General features: G+C 38.7%; 1 protein-coding gene across 1 annotated transcript; it reads left to right on the forward strand.

The window, feature by feature from the left end:
• Positions 1-10916: 10916 nt before the first annotated feature.
• Positions 10917-11900, forward strand: LOC141404133 (serine protease 1-like). The gene is made up of 2 exons (XM_073987453.1): positions 10917-11219; positions 11287-11900. The coding sequence occupies exons 1-2, from the start codon at positions 10972-10974 to the stop codon at positions 11849-11851; spliced, it is 813 nt and encodes a 270-aa protein (XP_073843554.1). The 5' UTR covers positions 10917-10971; the 3' UTR covers positions 11852-11900.
• The last annotated feature ends 7179 nt before the right edge of the window (positions 11901-19079 follow it).

The raw sequence follows: 19079 nt of genomic DNA on the forward strand, positions 1-19079 counted from the left end.
GGTGGTAGGGGTCGATCTGTATATCTTGGGTCTTCTCCTGGATTTGGCCAATGGTGGAATTGCCAGGTCTAAAGCCGCATTTGTATGGCCCAATTATTTCGTTGACCATAGGCTTTAGTCGTTCTCACAATATCCTTGACACTATCTAATAAGTCCCTGTAGTTAGAGCACTTGTGTACGGGAAGCAGGATGCTCAGGTTCCAATTATCGGGTACACGTTATTCAGCCGGTTTATTTCTGTCTTTACCTCTTCTTAGCCGATTAAAATTCACGAAATCAAATTGATCCCGTTTGATAGATAGTAAACATTCATCGGAGGAGTCGGATGTACGATCGTTCAGAAGAGCTAACATGGATTCAGACCACTATCGTGTTACAGCAAAGATACGTAGCAAATAAAGTGCGAACAATCTAATGGCAGCAGATAGCTCAGCATATTCCACTCAACTGATCCAATTGCTTAATGCACTCCACGTTCCGATAACATATCAGTAAATAAAGCTGATGTTGATAAATTTAGATTTTATCATAATTGTAGCAAGTCTTTCATTCATTGGGATGAAGCTGAAGTCCAACCTCCGGCCAACTACAAATCGGCAACAAACTCATGCCTTATATCACGACAGATATAATAGAGTACATCACTCTTAGGGGGTGCACAGTGGTCCCACTTGTATGGAAAGGAATGCCAAAAACAGTTCTAATCGAACTATCAACTCGAAATTTTAAACCTAGTTTCATAACGAGCTCAAAGGATAGAAAAAATTTAGTGGATGTAGATCCACATTTGGGTATAGCCCCCATATAAAGGTACCGCCTGATTTTTTTGTATTTTGACGAATTTAGCCAAATTTTCCAAAGCATTTGACTGATTTTACATTTGAGTTTTGAGGGAACAACAGACCTCCTTGTAACAAATGTTCAATATAGGTCCAGGTTTAGCTATAACTCCCATAAAACCGTACCTCCCGATATTCGATATCTTGACGATTTTAGCCAAATTTTCCAACCGATTTGGCTGTAATTTTGCAGTCTGAGTTCTGAGGAAACAACATACCTCCTTGCAAAAAATGTTCAATATAAGTTTAGCTATACCTCCCATATAAACGTACCTCCCGATTTTCGGAATTTTGACGATTTTACAGGCGTGCTATAAGGGGAATAACTTACCTGGCGGCGAATGGCGGCAGCTGGAATTTGTATCGTAAACTAAAAACTTTCCCCTGCATTTTACAAAAGATATCGTGTTGCCCAAATGGGGCCAACATTAGTAAAACTCAACATAAATAATACACGGCGTGCCTTAACAAATTTAAATGGAAGGTGCTTACACCTCGGAAGTTTTTGCTGATTCTGAAACTACAATGCTCATAGATGAGAAATATCAAGAAACAAAAAAATCGCCGGAGGGATTTTAAAATAAATCGCGATTTAAGTTCACATTTTAGGGGTTCTTTAGGTTTTCACGACTTTGCTTGGAAACCGCGAGTTCTATGTGCTACAACGTTTTCTTTAGACTTATTTACATAGAACTCGCGGTTTCCAAGCTAAATCGTGAAAACCTAAAGAACCCCTAAAAATGTGAACTTAAATCGCGATTTATTTGAAAATCCCTCCGCCGATTTTTTTGTTTCTTGATATTTCTCATCTATGAACATTGTAGTTTCAGAATCAGCAAAAACTTCCATTTAAATTTGTTAAGGCACACCGTGAATAGTAATGATATTTAATATACCAGAATAAAGTAATTTAGAACGAATTAATTTTTAATGAAGTTAGATAACGAATTATGAATATGTTTTTCGTAACAATATTGTTAATGCCATAAACTTTGAGTTTGATTTTGGAAATTGTTCATTTACCTCTTCAATTTTTTATAATTTCACTCATAAACTGCGAATGATTTGCGGATGTATTTTACGTTTTTATACCCTCAGCATTTATGCTAACGATATACACTTTCATACGGGCAAAATGTGCTTATCGAAATAACGGCTTTAGACCCCAAGTATGTTTGGACGAAATGTGTTTCAGACAATTTGGAGTTGATTTAGCCGTGTCCGTCCGTCCGTCTGTCTGTCTGGCTGGTGCGCACGATAACTCTCGAACGGTCAATATATTCTGTTCAAATTTTGGCTTTCGTAATATTTTGCCCAAACTTAGTTTAAGTTCGAAGATGGGCTATATCGGTCCACTCCTTCTGGTACCTCTCCCACAAAAGTTCGAAGATGTTCGGAAAATTTGTGAGCACGGTAACTCTTGAAGGGAGTAACCGATTTGGTCCATACTTTGCCCATCGTGAAATGTGTACCAGACTTAGATAAGGTTTCAATATGGACTCAATCGGTACACTCCTTCGGGTACCTCCCACACAAAATTTCGGAAAAGTTCAGTATAGGGCCTTCTCTCGAATCGCTTTGATTTTTGTTGTAGCAACTTTTATTCACCGCCCCATAAGACTGTACATGTTTCATCAGGGGCAAGTCCATACTTCCTGAGAAAATAGCCTGAAAGTTGCAAAAAAAACCCTATAACACCATGTTAGGTGGTTGCAAGATAACTCTCGAAAGGATCTGCCGATTCGGTCCACAATTTGGCCTTATAATATTTTTTCCAAACACAGTTTAAGTTCGAAGATAAACCATATAGGTACACTCCTTCGGTACCGCCCCCACAAAAGTTCAAAAATGTTCGGACAACTTGTTCGTACGGTAACTCTTGAAGGTAGTGGCCGAATTGATCCATATTTTACACATCCTAATATATATACCAGAGATAGATCAGGTTCAATTATGGACTATATTTGTCTACTACATCCGGTACCCCCCACACAAAATTTTGGATAAGTTCACTTTAAGACCTGCTCTCGAATCACTTTGGTTATTGTTGAAGCATTTTGTATTCGCTGCCTCATTTACGATGGTAAAAGTTTTTTCAGGGGCAAGTCCATACTTCTTGAGCAAACAGCCCAAAGGGTGTAAAAACCTCCTATGGCACCATATGTAGTGGCTGGAGATTCATTCTTTTTAGTATCTCCTCCGCAAAACTTTTGATCTTTAATCCTTATCAACATTTTTGTCGGTTCAAACGCCCAAATTTTTAAAACCCCCTAAATACATACGTTTTTGGGAAAAATTTTTTCAATATACACAGGCTGAGGGCATATCTCTGTCGGCAAAGCGGCCTGATACTTTTTTACTTGTTAAAAGTAAGTTTACATTTACGAAATCCACTCGTTTTCAACTGTCAATTCCTTTCATCTGAAATCCAATCGATTTCATTTGACGTTTATGCAATGGAATTGACAGTTAAAATCGAGTGGATTTCATAAATGTAAACCTAACATAAGGCACCACATACAAATCACAACTTCTTCGTCTTAACTTGGCATATTACCGCTGTAAATTGACAGAAATAATACTGAATGCTAAAAATTTGATGTGTTTAGAGTTTATTTATTGCAATTAAATTCAATTTTTTCGCCATGATTTTTTTCGATTTTTGTCCGCGGGCAGAACCACAGTGGGGTGTAGTGATTGAATACCGCACGCAGAAAAATATATGTTAGAAATAGGTTTGGATCCAAACAAATATTTGTTTGGGACTGATTGCAAAAAAATATATATGTTTGGATCCAAACATAATTTTTTGTGTCCAAACAAATATATGTTTGCAACATTTTGTAACATATCTCAATTTTATATGTTTGGGTACCAACATATTTTTTATGTTAGAACATATTTTTTATGGGTGGAGAGAATTTTTGTCAAAGCGAGTAACAACAGGGATCTCGCAGCTGCGGAATGCTGGTTTATAATAAAGAGCTGTGTGCATTAGGGTTATGACTTTTTTACATTTTTCCTCAAAAATGATTTCCTGTAGCAGGGATGAATGAACTTTTGCCTATTAATCACTATGCTATCGTTTATTCCATTGAAATATAAAAAAAGTTCACGCACAAATCGATTTTAAAAAAATAATTTTTTGAAAAAATATATGAAATGAAAAAAATTTTTTTTTTCAAAAAATTATTTTTTGTTGCACGAATGAATAAATATAAGCCTACTAATAACTATAATAACGTTTATTTCATTCAAATATTAAAAAAGCCGCAAAAAATTGCACTTTGAAAAAATTTTAAATTTTTACGACATTTTTACGATTCTCAGAATTGAAGAAAAATAGTGAGAAATAAATTTTATGTCATTTTAATTATCTCATGTGGCTCAAAATTTTACTTTCAATTATATATCTGTTTTCAGTGACTTCAAAAAATTGTCCATAATTTTGATAAATTCAAATTTTAAAATCATTTTGTGCGTGAGGTTTTTTCACCGAATCACCTTATAATTAAGATTTTATGTAATCTTATGGCAAAACTCATCACGCTATGATACAGGGATATGAGGTTGTAAAAAAGTCATAACCCTAGTGTGCATGGTGTAATAGGAGACGCAGACGTTTTGTGATGTGTACGTGAGTTACGTGCTTTGTTGTTGTTAAACAACGTAGCAAGCGAAGAGGAAAAGAAAAAATGGTATTAATTATATTGGTCTTTTTTCATCAGTGTTCGAAAGAAAATCGTTGAGTAAAGACGGTAAAGTGTGTGAATAAATCAGTGTTTGTCTTTTCTTAAAGAAATTGTGTTTTTTAGTAAATTAAGTACATTTTATAATTGGAAATTTTATAATTGAATCTGATTCCAGATGCCACTTTCCCGCTGATGATTTCAACGTTGAAGAAAATGTGTTTTATTTCACAACTAAGGAGAAGCGTTCAACGATGTTTCCATATAATTTTTTCATTCAGTTTTTCTTTTATTAAAGTGTGTTATGTATTTCTTTGGAATTTTGTATGTACCTATGTGTCTGTTGTGCTTTTGCTTTTTTTCTATGTCTTTCAATAAAACACCACCATTTCTAAATGTGTGTATATGTTAGAGATCGCAAGTGAGCGCTTGCTGAAAGCAAGTGAGCATACATTTAAATGTGGTTCACATTGACATTTACGCTCCCTTGCTCTCAGAAAGCGCCCACTGGTCCATGTTTTTTTGTGGTTTCTTGGGTTTGTATTTGTTTGCACCCAAACATATATTTGTTTGCAGGACCCAAACATATGTTATGTTTGGAACTGCTTGCAAACAAATATATGTTTGCTGCAAAGTATGTTTGGGACATATCTTAGAGATGCCATTTTTTCTGTGTGCGGCTATATAACCAAAATTTTTTTCTTCATAAATTATCTATTCAGGGGATTTTCAGACGTATGAACTTGCCGGAAAAAAGATGGATTTTGGATAAAATCTCAAAGTTGTTGCGAAAGTGGTACCTTAAGGAATGATCCACATTTTCTATATTGGAAGTTGATCTTATTTTGGAAGTCATTCCTTTCGATAGTCACGGTAAACTTTAGAGCTTTTGGACAATTGTGCCAGGAAGCATGAACTTGCCCACAAAAAACATAAAATCGCTGTAAACAGGGCCGCAAGATGTATTTTCGGTAAAAAAAATTACAAAGGCACATTGAATAGACCTAAAACTGCACTTAAAAATTTTGAACTTTTGTGAGGAGGCACCAGAAAGAGTGGACCATGCACCATAATGGAATTTAATATTCGAAAAAATATTACGACATTAATGTTTTGACCAACGCAGTATCCGGTTCGACAGTTGTTGTGCGCACCAACCAGTACACCATGTGTATGCCGAAATTTTGTGTGGGAGGTACCCAAAGGAGTGTACTGATATAGTCCATATTCGAACCTGATCTATGTCTGGTAGAAATATTATGATGTGCGAAGTATAGACCCAATCTGTAACTCCGTTCGAGAGTTATCATCCACACATTACAGCGAAAATTTTGAATTTTTGTGGGGGAGGTAACCGTAGGAGTGGCCCGATATGGCCTATCTTCGAACTTTATCTAAGTTTAGACAAAATATTACGAGAACCCAATTGCGGTGGTCCACAAATCCGTTCGAGAGTTATGGTGCGCTTCAGCCAGATGGACGAACATGGTTAAATTGTATAAATCGCATAAAATGGAATAACTCTACTAAACACGCTCCGATTTTGTTGAATTTTTTTTTTTTAAAAGATAGGTATAAGGAAACATATATTTTTTGGGAGTAACCGGGTCTACTCCGCTTATTTTAGCCGTATCCCTTATTAGTGCATATAAATGATGGTTCCTAATAGAAAAACAATTATAACTACCTTGTAGAGAATTTTTCTACAATATTTGCTCTAGTCACTTTTTGATTAGACCCACAGTTTTCAAGAAAAAAAACCGAAATCCTAAGAAATCCCTAAATTTTGACCTTTGACCCCGAATAACTGTGTAACATGGGGTTCATGGGGACTTTTAGGACATTGCTTCTAATGACAAACCCCAGCTTTCCACCAATGTGGGAATTTTTGCTATTTCAATGTCTATTTTGACTGGACTGTAACTAAAATTTTCTGGTTATTCCTTTTGTTTGTTATCAGTTATGGACACCTGGTCTCCAGCTTCACACCAGTGAATGAAAGACTCGCTGCAATTCGATTAAAAGCAAAATTCTTCAACATCAGCTTTATTTGCGCTCATGCTCCTACTGAGGACAAGGACGAACAGACCATAGATATATTTTACGAGCGCTTAGAAGAAACATATGACCGTTGTCCTGCCCATGACATTAAAATTATTCTAGGCGATTTTAATGCCAAAATTGGAAAGGAAAATATCTTTGGCCCACAGTGAAACATCTGACAATGGTATGAGGCTGATAGACTTCGCAGCGCCAAAAAAACATGGTAGTTAGCAGTACCAGATTTAATCATCTCGATATTCATAAGAGCACCTGGCTGTCTCCAGATCAGAAAACAGGAAATAAAATTGATCATGTTGTGATAGATGGAAGACATTCATCGAGCGTCTTGGATGTACGATCGTTCCGAGGCTCAAACATTGATTCGGACCACTACCTTGTTGCAGCAAAGGTACGCACCCGCTTAAACGTAGCAAACAAAGTACCAGCAGACACAACACGAAAGTTAGACATTGGTAAGCTGCAATCAAAACAGATAGCCACAGCATATTCCACTCAACTAGACCAATTGCTTAATCAAAGCACTCCTCATTCCGATAACATATCAGTGCAATAGCAAAGCATTGCCCACTCCATGCAAACAGCCGCAAAATCCATACTTGGATACCAGAGACCTCCACCAAGGAATCCATGGTATGATCAGGAGTGTCGTTCTGACACCGAAGAGAAAAATGCGGCATACAGGGCTACTTTACAATCCGTAGCAACCCGTAGCGCACGAGAGAGATACAGGGAGAAAAGGAGAGAGGAGAAACGTCTTTTCCGCAGGAAAAAGACAGAGATGCAAAAGCGGGAAATTCTACCGAAGAGTCAAGCATCAAACTGATGGCTTTGGCACAGGCACATCCTCCTGGAAAGAACATTTTTCAAATCTGTTGGTATCCAATAGCAGCGAAGACGACGAAGATACCACAGTCCCAATCCCAGAAGATTGTATTGAATGTATACCGCCCAGCCAAGATGAGGTAAAGACAGCAATAAATCGGCAAGATCGTGCCAGGGATATTGTGCGAACGACTAAAGCCTATGGTCAACCAGATAATTGGACCATACCAATGCGGCTTTAGACCTGGCAAGTCTACCAGTGACCAGATATTTACCCTGCGGCATATCCTGGAGAAGACCCAAGAGATGCAGATCGACACCTACCACCTTTTTGTCGAATATAAAGCAGCCTTGACAGCCCGCTGCGTTCAAAGGTATTCCAAGCCATGTCTGAATTTGGTATCCCGGCAAAGCTCATCCGGCTTTGTAAAATGACTTTAACTGACACGAGATCCTCAGTTAAAATAGGAAAAACCTATCCGAGGAGTTTTGTACCAAAAGAGGTTTCAGACAAGGAGACAGCCTTTCGTGTCATTCTTCAACATCCTGCTGGAAAAGGTTATACGAGATATAAACGTCAAAAGAAGTGGCACAATCTACACCAATAGCCACATGTTACTTGTTTATGCTGATGATATAGACATCATGGGACGATCAGTAAAAGAAGTAACTGATACCTTTATGAAGGTCGAAGGAGAATCTGCTAACGTGGGTCTGGCGGTAAACGGTGAGAAGACCAAGTTGATTGTGGCAACGCGCAATGCAGCCATTGAGCTCGGACCAACTGTGGAAGTTGGTCCCTATAATTTTGAGGTAGTAAAAGACTTCGTTTCCGAGGTAGACGAAGTCTTTAACTACCTCAAAACAGACAAACGACCTCCGTAAACAAACAAACGATATCAGTTCTGAAATAAAAAGAAGAATTGTATTGGCCCACAGATGCTACTTTGGTTTAAGTAAGCAGTTTAACAAGTAAAAAAGTATAAGTCGGCTTTGCCGACAGAGATATACCGTCAGCCTATGTATATTGAAACAATTTTTTCCGAAAAAAGTATGTAATTAGGGGGTTTTAAAAATTTTGGACGTTTGAACCGAACAAAATGTTGATTAGGATTAAAGATCCAAAATTTTGCGGAGGAGATACTAAAAGGAATGGATCGACATTGACCATTATGAAAGTGGATCTCCAGCCGCTACATATGGTGCCATAGGAGGTTTTTACACCCTTCGGGCTGTTTGCTCAAGAAGTATGAACTTACCCCTGAACAAAACGTTTACCATCGTAATTAAGGCATGGAATGCAAGTTGCTTCAACAAAAATCAAAGTGATTCGAGAGCAGGTCTTGAAGTGAACTTATGCGAAATTTTGTGTGGGAGGTGCCCGATAGAGTGAACAAATACAGTCCATATTTGAACCTGATCTATTTCTGGTAGATATATTAGGATGTGTAAAGTATGGACCAATTCGGCCATTCCCTTCAAGAGTTACCGTACGAACAATTTTTCCGAACATTTTTGAACTTTTGTGGGGGAGGTACCGGAAGGAGTGGACCGATATAGCCCAACTTCGAACTTAAACTAAGTTTGGGCAAAATATTACGAAAGCCAAAATTTGAACCGAATCGGCAGATCCCTTCTAGTGTTATCTTGCGCTCCAATCACCTCACGCGGTGTCATAGAGGCTTTTTTTCAACTTTCATGCTATTTTCTCAGGAAGTATGGACTTGCCCCTAATGAAACTTGTACCGTCGTATGGGGGGCAGTGAATACAAGTTGCTAAAACAAAAATCAAAGCGATTGGAGAGATGTCCCTAAACTGAACTTTTCCGAAATTTTGTGTGGGAGGTACTCAAAGGAGTGTACCGATTGAGTCTATATTGAAACCTTATCTATGTCTGGTACAAATTTCACGATGTGCAAGTTATGGACCAAATCGGTTACTCCCTTCAAGAGTTATCGTGCGCACAAATTTTGCGAACATTTTCGAACTTTTGTGTGGGAGGTACCGGAAGGAGTGGACCGATATAGCCCATCTTCGAACTTAAACTAAGTTTGGGCAAAATATTACGAAAACCAAAATTTGAACCTAATCGGTTCATCCGTTCGAGAGTTATCGTGCGCTCCAGCCAGCAGGACAGACAGACAGACGGACGGACATGGCTAGATCGACTCCAAATTGTCTGAAACACATTTTGTCCAAACATACTTGGGGTCTAAAACCATTATTTCGATGAGGCACATTTTCATCGTATCAAAGTGTATATACCCTCCTTAGCCTAAAGGCTGAGGGTATAAAAACAAAGCCACATCTCGTCAAACAAAAATAACGCTCTTCAAAACACTGATACTACCCGTGCTGATGTATGGCTCCGTAGCCTGGGTACTTGCGCAAGCAGATAAGGCAGTGCTTAGCGTGTTTGAGAGAAAAATTCTTCGAAAGATCTACGGACCGATCTGCGTTGACGGTGAATATCGACGTCGTATGAACCACGAGCTGTATCTGCTATACAACGACATTAATATAGTTAAACGTATCGAGATGCAGGGATTGCGTTGGCTAGGCCATATCATAAGAATGGGCGAAGATGAACCCGCTAAAAGGCGAATAAATACGAACCGCTTGGCGGTGCACGCAGAATTGGCAGGCCAAGGAATAGATGGCGCAAACAAGTGGATGAAGAGATGAAAAGGCGCGGTATTCCAGAGTGCGAAGCAACCAATAGAGAGAATTGGAGATCTTTTCTTAGTTCGGCCTATGGAACAAATGTTCTGTAATGGGCCAGCTAAGTAAGTAAGTAATCAGTTATGGATAAATAATCAAGCAGTGGTCACATATATCCCGCCAATACGAATAGAACGAAATAAAACAACAAAAGTTTACTTTCAAAGCACTGCTTCTCCTTTCAAAATAATATCTCCAGTAAAGATATTTTGTTAAAAATGATAAATGGATAAAATGTTTGTAAAAAAACATTAAAATAAATATTTCAAAAGTAGATTCTTCTTTGCATTCTTATGGCAGGTCTTAAACATCATTTACACGTTATAGATAGTGACTTTTTATAACACCCTCACCACCGGTTGCAAAAACCTTTGACATGACATTTTAAAGCTTTGTTTTGATTAAAAACACTTCAAAATCCCCAACTTTTCTATTTTGTTGTTATTGTTGTGAAAAATATAAAATGGAAGTACTTAACATTTAGGATTTCCCACATGTCAAACGTCATAAATTTGTTATCCCCGTTTGCAGAAAGTAGTGCAAAAAACACTAACAATAATGATAACCCTAAAATAGTTTGTTTTGTTTGTTTGTTTTTCTAAGTTTGCAATCTGGTCTTTCCCTAATAATCGTATAAGTTTTGAGATTTTCCATTATTAATAACGATAAAATAGTTAATATGTCTATAGTTTTTTTGTCTTATCACAGTGCTCGGACATGGCACACGCCTATCTTTTGCTTTGTGATAAGACAACATTCAAGCGTAGTGTACATTGAGTATAAAAGCATAGCCGGTAATTGGTCAAGACAGCAGTTGTGTTCGTACAGTAGCAACATGAAATTCTTAATTGTTTTTGCCTTGGCTTTGGCCGCCGTCTCCGCTGAGGAAATTTACCAACGCGATTTGGTTGTGCCCGTCATTGAAACTGAAGGTCGCATCACCAATGGCAACACCGCCTCCGTTGGCCAATTCCCCTACCAAGTTGGTCTTTCCTTGAAAGTTAATGTCTTGTCCTCTGCCTGGTGCGGTGGTTCTTTGATTGGCAACAACTGGGTTTTGACCGCTGCTCACTGTACCGATGGGTAAGTTGTTTAAAAAATGTCATGCTTCCTTTGGAGTTGTCATTAATGTTTGTGTCTTTAATTTTAGTATCCAATCCGTCACCGTCTACTTGGGCGCCACTGTCCGTACCTCCGCCGAAGTCACCTACACCGTTTCCAAGAGCGACATTATCATCCACTCTGGCTGGAACGCAAATACCTTGAAGAACGATATCTCTTTGATCCGCATCCCTGCTGTTAGCTACACCACCAAGATCCAAGCCGTTAAATTGCCCGCCATTGCCAGCTCTTACTCCACTTATGCCGGTGATTACGTTATCGCTTCCGGTTGGGGCCGTATCTCTGACTCTGCCTCCGGTGTTACCAGCAACTTGCAATGGGCCCGCATGCAAGTCATCACCAACACTGTCTGTGCCGCCACCTACGGTACCTCCATTGTTACCTCCTCCAACATTTGCGTCTCCACCACCGGTGGTGTATCTACCTGCAACGGTGATTCTGGCGGCCCATTGGTTTTGGAATCTACCAAGGTCCAAGTTGGTTTGACTTCCTTCGGTGCTGCTGCCGGTTGCGCTTTGGGTTACCCAGCTGCTTTCACCCGTTTGACCAGCTACTTGGATTGGATCAAATCCAACACTGGTATCTCTTATTAAGCGGTAGTTCCTTTTTTCGAAATAAAGTCCTCATAATATCCTGAAACAATTATTTATTTTATTGTGGTATGGAAAATGCTAAAGCACCAATTTTGAAATTATGCAGCACAGGTCGTCGGTGTCATGCTTAAGTGTTCCATACGCCATTTTTGACTTTTTGAGATATAGGTGGTTTAAAGACTTTTCGTGTATGACTTTTCCTATCTGCTCTAGTTACCGAGATACACACCTTTCAGCCCGAAAGCTTAAGTTCATTTCAGGGGCCTATTCTGTAACTTTTTAACAACATTACTCATTCTTTATTTTACAACAATTCCATTTGTTTGTTTTATGAAATTAATATCTTAATAACTTACGAATTTAAAAGTTCATTCCAAAAATCAGAACATTCATTTTCGATTTAGAAGGTTTGAATTTATTGAGGCAAAGATAGGAAAATTTATTTTTCACGTTGTTCCATGTGATTCGATAACTTCGCTAGTTAAAAGTATTTGCAAGTTCTTTCAACTACTTGCAAGTGCTTCTCATTTCTCTTTTACTGAACAAGTTTGTTATCGAACAGCATTTTGTAAAAGTTTGTACAAATATGTAAAAACTTTTGAGTTATCGAACAGACCTAATAGGCCATGATTATTATTATTACTTTTTGGAGGGTTAACCTTCTTTATGAGGATTTATTTGAAATATAAGCAATGGAATTGACACTTGAAACCCAGTGGGTTTGTTAAATCCGGTTATATATAAACGTACTATTATATGCAGATATGGAAAAATTCGACAAAAAGTCTATTTTTAAAAAATTCTCTATAACCATTTTATATACTTACTTAGCTGGTCCATTACAGAACATTTGTTCAATAGGCCGAATTAAGAAAAGATCTCTATTCCTCTCTATTTGTTGCTTCGCACTCTGGAATACCGCGCCTTTTCATCTCATCATCCACTTGTTTGCGCCACTCCTTGGCCTGCCAATTCTGCGTGCACCGCCAAGCGGTCCGTATTTATACGCCTTTTTAGCGGGTTCATCATCGCTCATTGCTATGATATGGCCTAGCCAACGCAATCGCTGCATCTCGATACGTTTAACAATATTGATGTCGTTATACAGCTCGTGGTTCATGCGACGTCGATATTCACCGTCAACGCAGATTGGTCCGTAGATCTTTCGAAGAATTTTTCTCTCAAACACACCAAGCACTGCCATGTCTGCTTGCGCAAGTACCCAGGCTTCGGAGCCATACATCAGCACGGGTAGTATCAGTGTTTTGTAGAGCGTTATTTTTGTTTGACGAGATGTGGCTTTGTTTTTAAACTGCTTACTTAAACCAAAGTAGCATCTGTTGGTCAATACAATTCTTCTTTTTATTTCACAACTGATGTCGTTTGTTGTGTTTACGGAGGTGCCGAGGTAGACGAAGTCTTTTACTACCTCAATATTATAGGAACCACAGTCGGTCCGAGCTCAATGGACGCATTGCGCGTCGACACCATCAACTTGGTCTTCTCACCGTTTACCGCCAGACCCACTTTAGCAGATTCTCCTTCGACCTTTATAAAGGTATCAGTTACTTCTTTTACTGATCGGCCCATGATGTCTATATCATCAGCATAAGCAAGTAACATGTGGCTATTGGTGTAGATTTTGCCACTTCTTTTGACGTTTGCCTCTCGTATAACCTTTTCTAGCAGAATGTTGAAGAGGTCACACGAAAGGCTGTCTCCTTGTCTGAAACCTCTTTTGGTACCAAACTCTTCGGAGAGGTTCTTTCCTATTTTAACTAAGGACCTCGTGTCAGTTAAAGTCATTTTACAAAGCGGAATGAGTTTGCGGGGATACCAAATTCAGACATGGCTTGGAATACCTTTGAACGTAGCGGGCTGTCGAAGGCTTCTTTATTATCGACAAAAAGGTGGTAGGTGTTGATCTGCATCTCTTGGGTCTTCTCCAGGATTTGCCGCAGGGTAAATATCTGGTCGATGGTGGACTTGCCAGGTCTATAGCCGCATTGGTATGGTCCAATTATCTCGTTGACCATAGGCTTTATTCGTTCGCACAATATCCCTGACACGATCTTGTAGGCAATAGGGAGTAGACTTATGCCCCTATAGTTAGAGCATACTGTCTTATCTCCTTTCTTGTGGACGGGGCACAGGATACTCATGTTCCAATCGTCGGGTACTCGTTCTTCCTGCCAGATGGTGCTAACTAGCTGATGAATACACCTTATCAGCGTGTCGCCTACGGTTTTGAACAGCTCGGCTGGTAAGCCATCGGCCCCTGCTACCTTATTATTCTTCAGTCGATTTATTGCTGTCCTTACCTCAACTTGGCTGTGCGGTATACATTCAATACCATCTTGTGGGATTGGGACTGTGGTATCTTCGTCGTCTTCGCTGCTATTGGATACCAACAGATTTAAAAAATGTTCTTTCCATATCCTGAGTACACTATCTGTATCAGTTACCAAATTACCTTGCTGGTCTCTACAGAAGGATGTGCCTGTACGAAAGCCATCAGTTTGATGCTTGACTCTTTGGTAGAATTTTCGGACTTCATTCTGGCTCCTGTACATCTCGATTTTTTCACACTCCCGCTTTTCCATCTCTCTCCTTTTCCTGCGGAAAAGACGTTTCTCCTCTCTCCTTTTCTCACTGTTTCCCTCTCGTGCGCTACGGGTTGCTACGGATTGTAAAGTAGCCCTCTATGCCGCATTTTTCTCTTCGGTGTCAGCACGACACTCCTGATCATACCATGGATTCCTTGGTGGAGGTCTCTGGTATCCAAGTATGGATTTTGCGGCTGTTTGCATGGAGTGGGCAATGCTTTGCCATTGCACTGATATGTTATCGGAATGAGGAGTGCTTTGATTAAGCAATTGGGCTAGTTGAGTGGAATATGCTGTAGCTATCTGTTGTGATTGCAGCTTACTCTAACTTTCATGTTGTGTCTGTTGGTACTTTGTTTGCTACGTTTAAGCGGGTGCGTACCTTTGCTGCAACAATGTAGTGGTCCGAATCAATGTTTGCGCCTCGGAACGATCGTACATCCAACACACTCGATGAATGTCTTCCATCTATCACAACATGATCAATTTTATTTCCTGTTTTCTGATCTGGAGACAGCCAGGTGCTCTTATGAATATCGAGATGATTAAATCTGGTACTGCTAACTACCATGTTTTTTGCAGCTGCAAAGTTTATCAGCCTCATACCATTGTCAGATGTTTCACTGTGGAGACTGAATTTCCCGACTGTTGGGCCAAAGATATTCTCCTTTCCAATTTTGGCATTAAAATCGCCTAGAATGACTTTAATGTCATGGGCAGTGCAACGGTCATATGTTTCTTCTAAGCGCTCGTAAAATATATCTTTGGTCTGTTTCTTCAGTGGGAGCATGAGCGCAAATAAAGCCGATGTTGAAGAATTTTGCTTTTATTCGAATTGCAGCAAGTCTTTCATTCACTGGGGTGAAGCTTGATACCAGATGTTTTAGCCTCCGACTAACTACGAATCCGCAACCAAACTCATTCTTTACGTCATGGCAGCTATAATACAGCGCGTCACCTTTAGGTGTTGTTGTGACGCCTTTCCCAATCCATCGTATTTTCTGTATGGCAGTAATATCGGCCTTGTACTTTTCAAGTACGTCTGCCAATGCGAAGACTGCACCTTCTCTATAAAGAGTGCGAACATTCCAGGTGCAGATTCGCAGATCATGGTCCTTAAAACGTTTGCGGGGTTCGTCAACTTTAGAGGGGTTTGTTTTTCTTTTCTTTCGTTTTTTCATGGTAGGCTGTTTTTTCTAGGGGAGGGTTACTAACCCGACGCCCAAAACCCAAGTTTTTAACGTTCTTATGGGTGATCGCGCGGCACATGTTAGCTCACTACCTTTAACGGGTGTTAAAGGCAGTTCCCCAGGTGACACCATGGGGAGGTCAGTGTCCACTTGGGATGAAAGAGGGACCAAGATAAATCCTGGGCTTTGCCATGTTAAAACCAGTCAGGACCGTTGCTTCGTATCTTCCATCCCCTACGTCACAACTTTATATACTATTGCTAATAAATCTTGTCAAAAATACAAATATTTTCTTCAGTCAGCTCCAAGCAGTTGTGACGCAAACATTAAAATGCAATTATCTCAAAATGGGAAAATGTCGTATGGAATACTTAAGCATCAAACCGACGATGTGTGCTTTAATTCTGACATTTCTCATTTTCTGGGTTAAGAAAACCTTCCTGTTGCCCTGAGACCACGTTTTCACATTTCTGTAAAGAAACTTTAAACCCACTGATTTTTTATTTGTATACCTTCAGCCATGGTGGAGTAATAAGGTGTAACGCCAAAAACAGCTGATTTTCATACCAGTTGTCAAAATGCGTTATTGTGAATAAAATCAAATACAAAATGTAAACAAGCAATTCTCAGTAATGCATTATTGTGAGCAAATTTGACGTTTGGTATGATTTAATGTAATACCTTCTTATTCCACCATGCCTTCAGCCTTTAGGCTATCGCTTTGATAAGATCAAAATGTGCCTCATGTTTTAGACCCCAAGTATGTTTGAAACTCTCGAACACGCCAACTCTCGAATGCGTAAATCGACTTGGCCCAAAAATTGCCACTCGTAATATTTAGTCCAAACCTAAATCATGTTAGAAGATAGGGATATCTTACCTTGGACGTGTCTCTGTCATTTTTCTCGTATTTGTTGTATCTTTTCCAATACTGACGATCACTTCAAAAACGTCTCTGAAAATTGGGTCGAGGTAAATCGTCCCTTTTATTTCTCAGTTTCCTCTGTAACATAATAATTAGGTCAGCGAATCGAAAACTGTTGGAAGTTATGATCGCTACACGCAGAGAAAACATATTTTTTTAACTGGTGGTGGGCCGTCCCACATCCGATATGTCTGAGGAGCCTTTACCAAAGGCGAAACATGTCATATCAAAGAGTGGTGGGTGTGTGGGTTCGAATCGTAGGTTTTCCCTTTTCACTTGCATTATTGATCATCAAGCTCGATTCCAACAAGAAATTAATTAAAAAATTAATACTAAATGATCTTCGCCTAAAAAGGCAAAATTTTCGAATAAATAAAATACAGCTGAGCCCGGCTGGGGTTTGAACCCACGTCCTTGAAAAACACAAGGAAAAAAGTGTTGTCACGGTGTGTTAGTGTTCAGAGCCAAACTCATAACTTTCAAAGACTACGCTAAGCGTTTGTCATGAAAGCCATACAATAGGTGTGTCTTTTTACATGATAATTTGTAATAATTATTACGAAATGTTACTAAAAGTTGTCTTTTTACACAAAAGTTCAGTTAAAGAGAGCGAAGTGAGAGAACAATTTTGACAGTTGTTTGCTAAGAAATTGCTAAAAGTTGCTGAAAGAATTTTTCCCAGCAATATTTAGCAAGATCGATCAGCTGTTTTTTAATCATCTGCTAATGGTCAGCTGCTCAAAGTTTATCTGATTTTTGTGGAAAAGTACTACAAATATTACGATTCAGCTATATTTATACCCTACACCACTATGTGGGGAGGGTATTATAAGTTGGTTTTGGCCAAAAAGTTTGTAACGCATCGAAATAATGGTCGTAGACCCATACTTATATATACCAAAATGAATGTCTCGACGAGCTGAGTCGATCTGGCTATGTGTGTCCGTCCGTCAGTCCGTCCGTCTGTCCATCTAAACCTTGTAATCACGCTACAGGTCGCAATTTTGATCGGATCGTCACGAAATTTTGGATGTTGATGGGGGTCCCGGAGGGGAAGAAGCCTATTGATTTTGGTGATGGTCGGATAATATTTAGGGGTCGGAAAGGGCAAAAAACTTAGGTGGATAAAAAGACAACGTTTTTTCCAAAGCGAATATCTCAGCTTCTACATGGGGTATACCAAAAGCAAGACCTGACAATGAAAGTAGAAAATATCACCTTTCTACTGATGTAAAGAAGGTGCTCGTAGGTGATCAAACAACGAAGATATCACAATAGTAGCAAATAAAACCCCAATTTTCGTTTTTGCGATTTTAATTATATTGACGAATATCACAGCTTTAGTTGGAAACTTTCCAAAAGCAAAGCCTGACTATGAAAGAAGAAGATCCCGTCTTTACAATGACATAAACTAGGTCGGCGTAGGTAACCAAATAACGGAGATATCGCAATAGTCGGTAATACATCCCATTTATCCATTTTTTGGAAATCACGCTACAGTTTTTGTAATTTTATGCGGGTCCCACAGAGGAAGAAGCCTATTTATTTTGGTGATGGTCGGATAATAGTCAGGAGTCGGAATAAGCGAAAAGCTTATGTGGAGAAAAGTCAAAGTTTTTTTCATATGAGAATATTTCCGCTTGTAGGAAGAGTATTCCAAAAGGAAAGCCCGCCAATGGAAGAAGAAAATATGTACTTTACATTGACGCAAAGTATGTTGGAGTAAGTGGGCAAACAACCGAGATATCGCAAAATATATTATAAAATATAATATATCCAATTTGGAATTTTGATTGGAGAGTCACGAATTTTTGGGGGTTGATGGTAGCCCCACAGAGGAAGATGCCTATTGATTTTGGTGATAGTCGGATAATATGTAAGGATCGGAATGGGGAAAAACTCGTGTGGAGACAAATTCAAAGTTGTATTCTTTGTAAATATATCGATTTCTAGTAGGGTTATTTCAACGGCAAAGCCTGTCAATGGAAGAAGAAAATATTACCTGTACATTACACATAGGTTTCAATCAGGAAATTCTTGGCCAAAACCACATTTTTGAAGTTTCGAAATTTTAATTTTTTTTGCACAGAATAATAAAAAACACATCAAGTCATCTGAAAATAATTGGTTTTTGTAAATAACGTTAGTATTCGTTGATTGGCGCAGTACCAAAGTTGACACTTTTTTATGTAAAAATAAAACAGACTTTGTGCTGTAAAATATACAATTTTTGTTGTATTGCGTCGATGCCTAAATATACAGAAGTGAGACCAAAGTTATTATGAATCGGGAAGCTGTTAATGAGTACTTTCATAACATTTACAAAAAGAACGATGAAATTTGTAAAATTAGCGTAATAAAATCAATGTTTTTATATATATTAAAAATTATTTTTTACAAATACTTTTTAAATATTCTTAAACTTTTAAAAAAATGTCCAAGTTTGTCCACCTCCAAATTGATTTCGGAAGATACCTGGGGGACTGAACTAATAAATTGAGAAATAA

This window comes from Musca autumnalis, unplaced genomic scaffold (genome assembly GCF_047663935.1).
Source record: "Musca autumnalis isolate F117 unplaced genomic scaffold, ASM4766393v1 scaffold_4, whole genome shotgun sequence".
NCBI lineage: Eukaryota > Metazoa > Arthropoda > Insecta > Diptera > Muscidae > Musca > Musca autumnalis.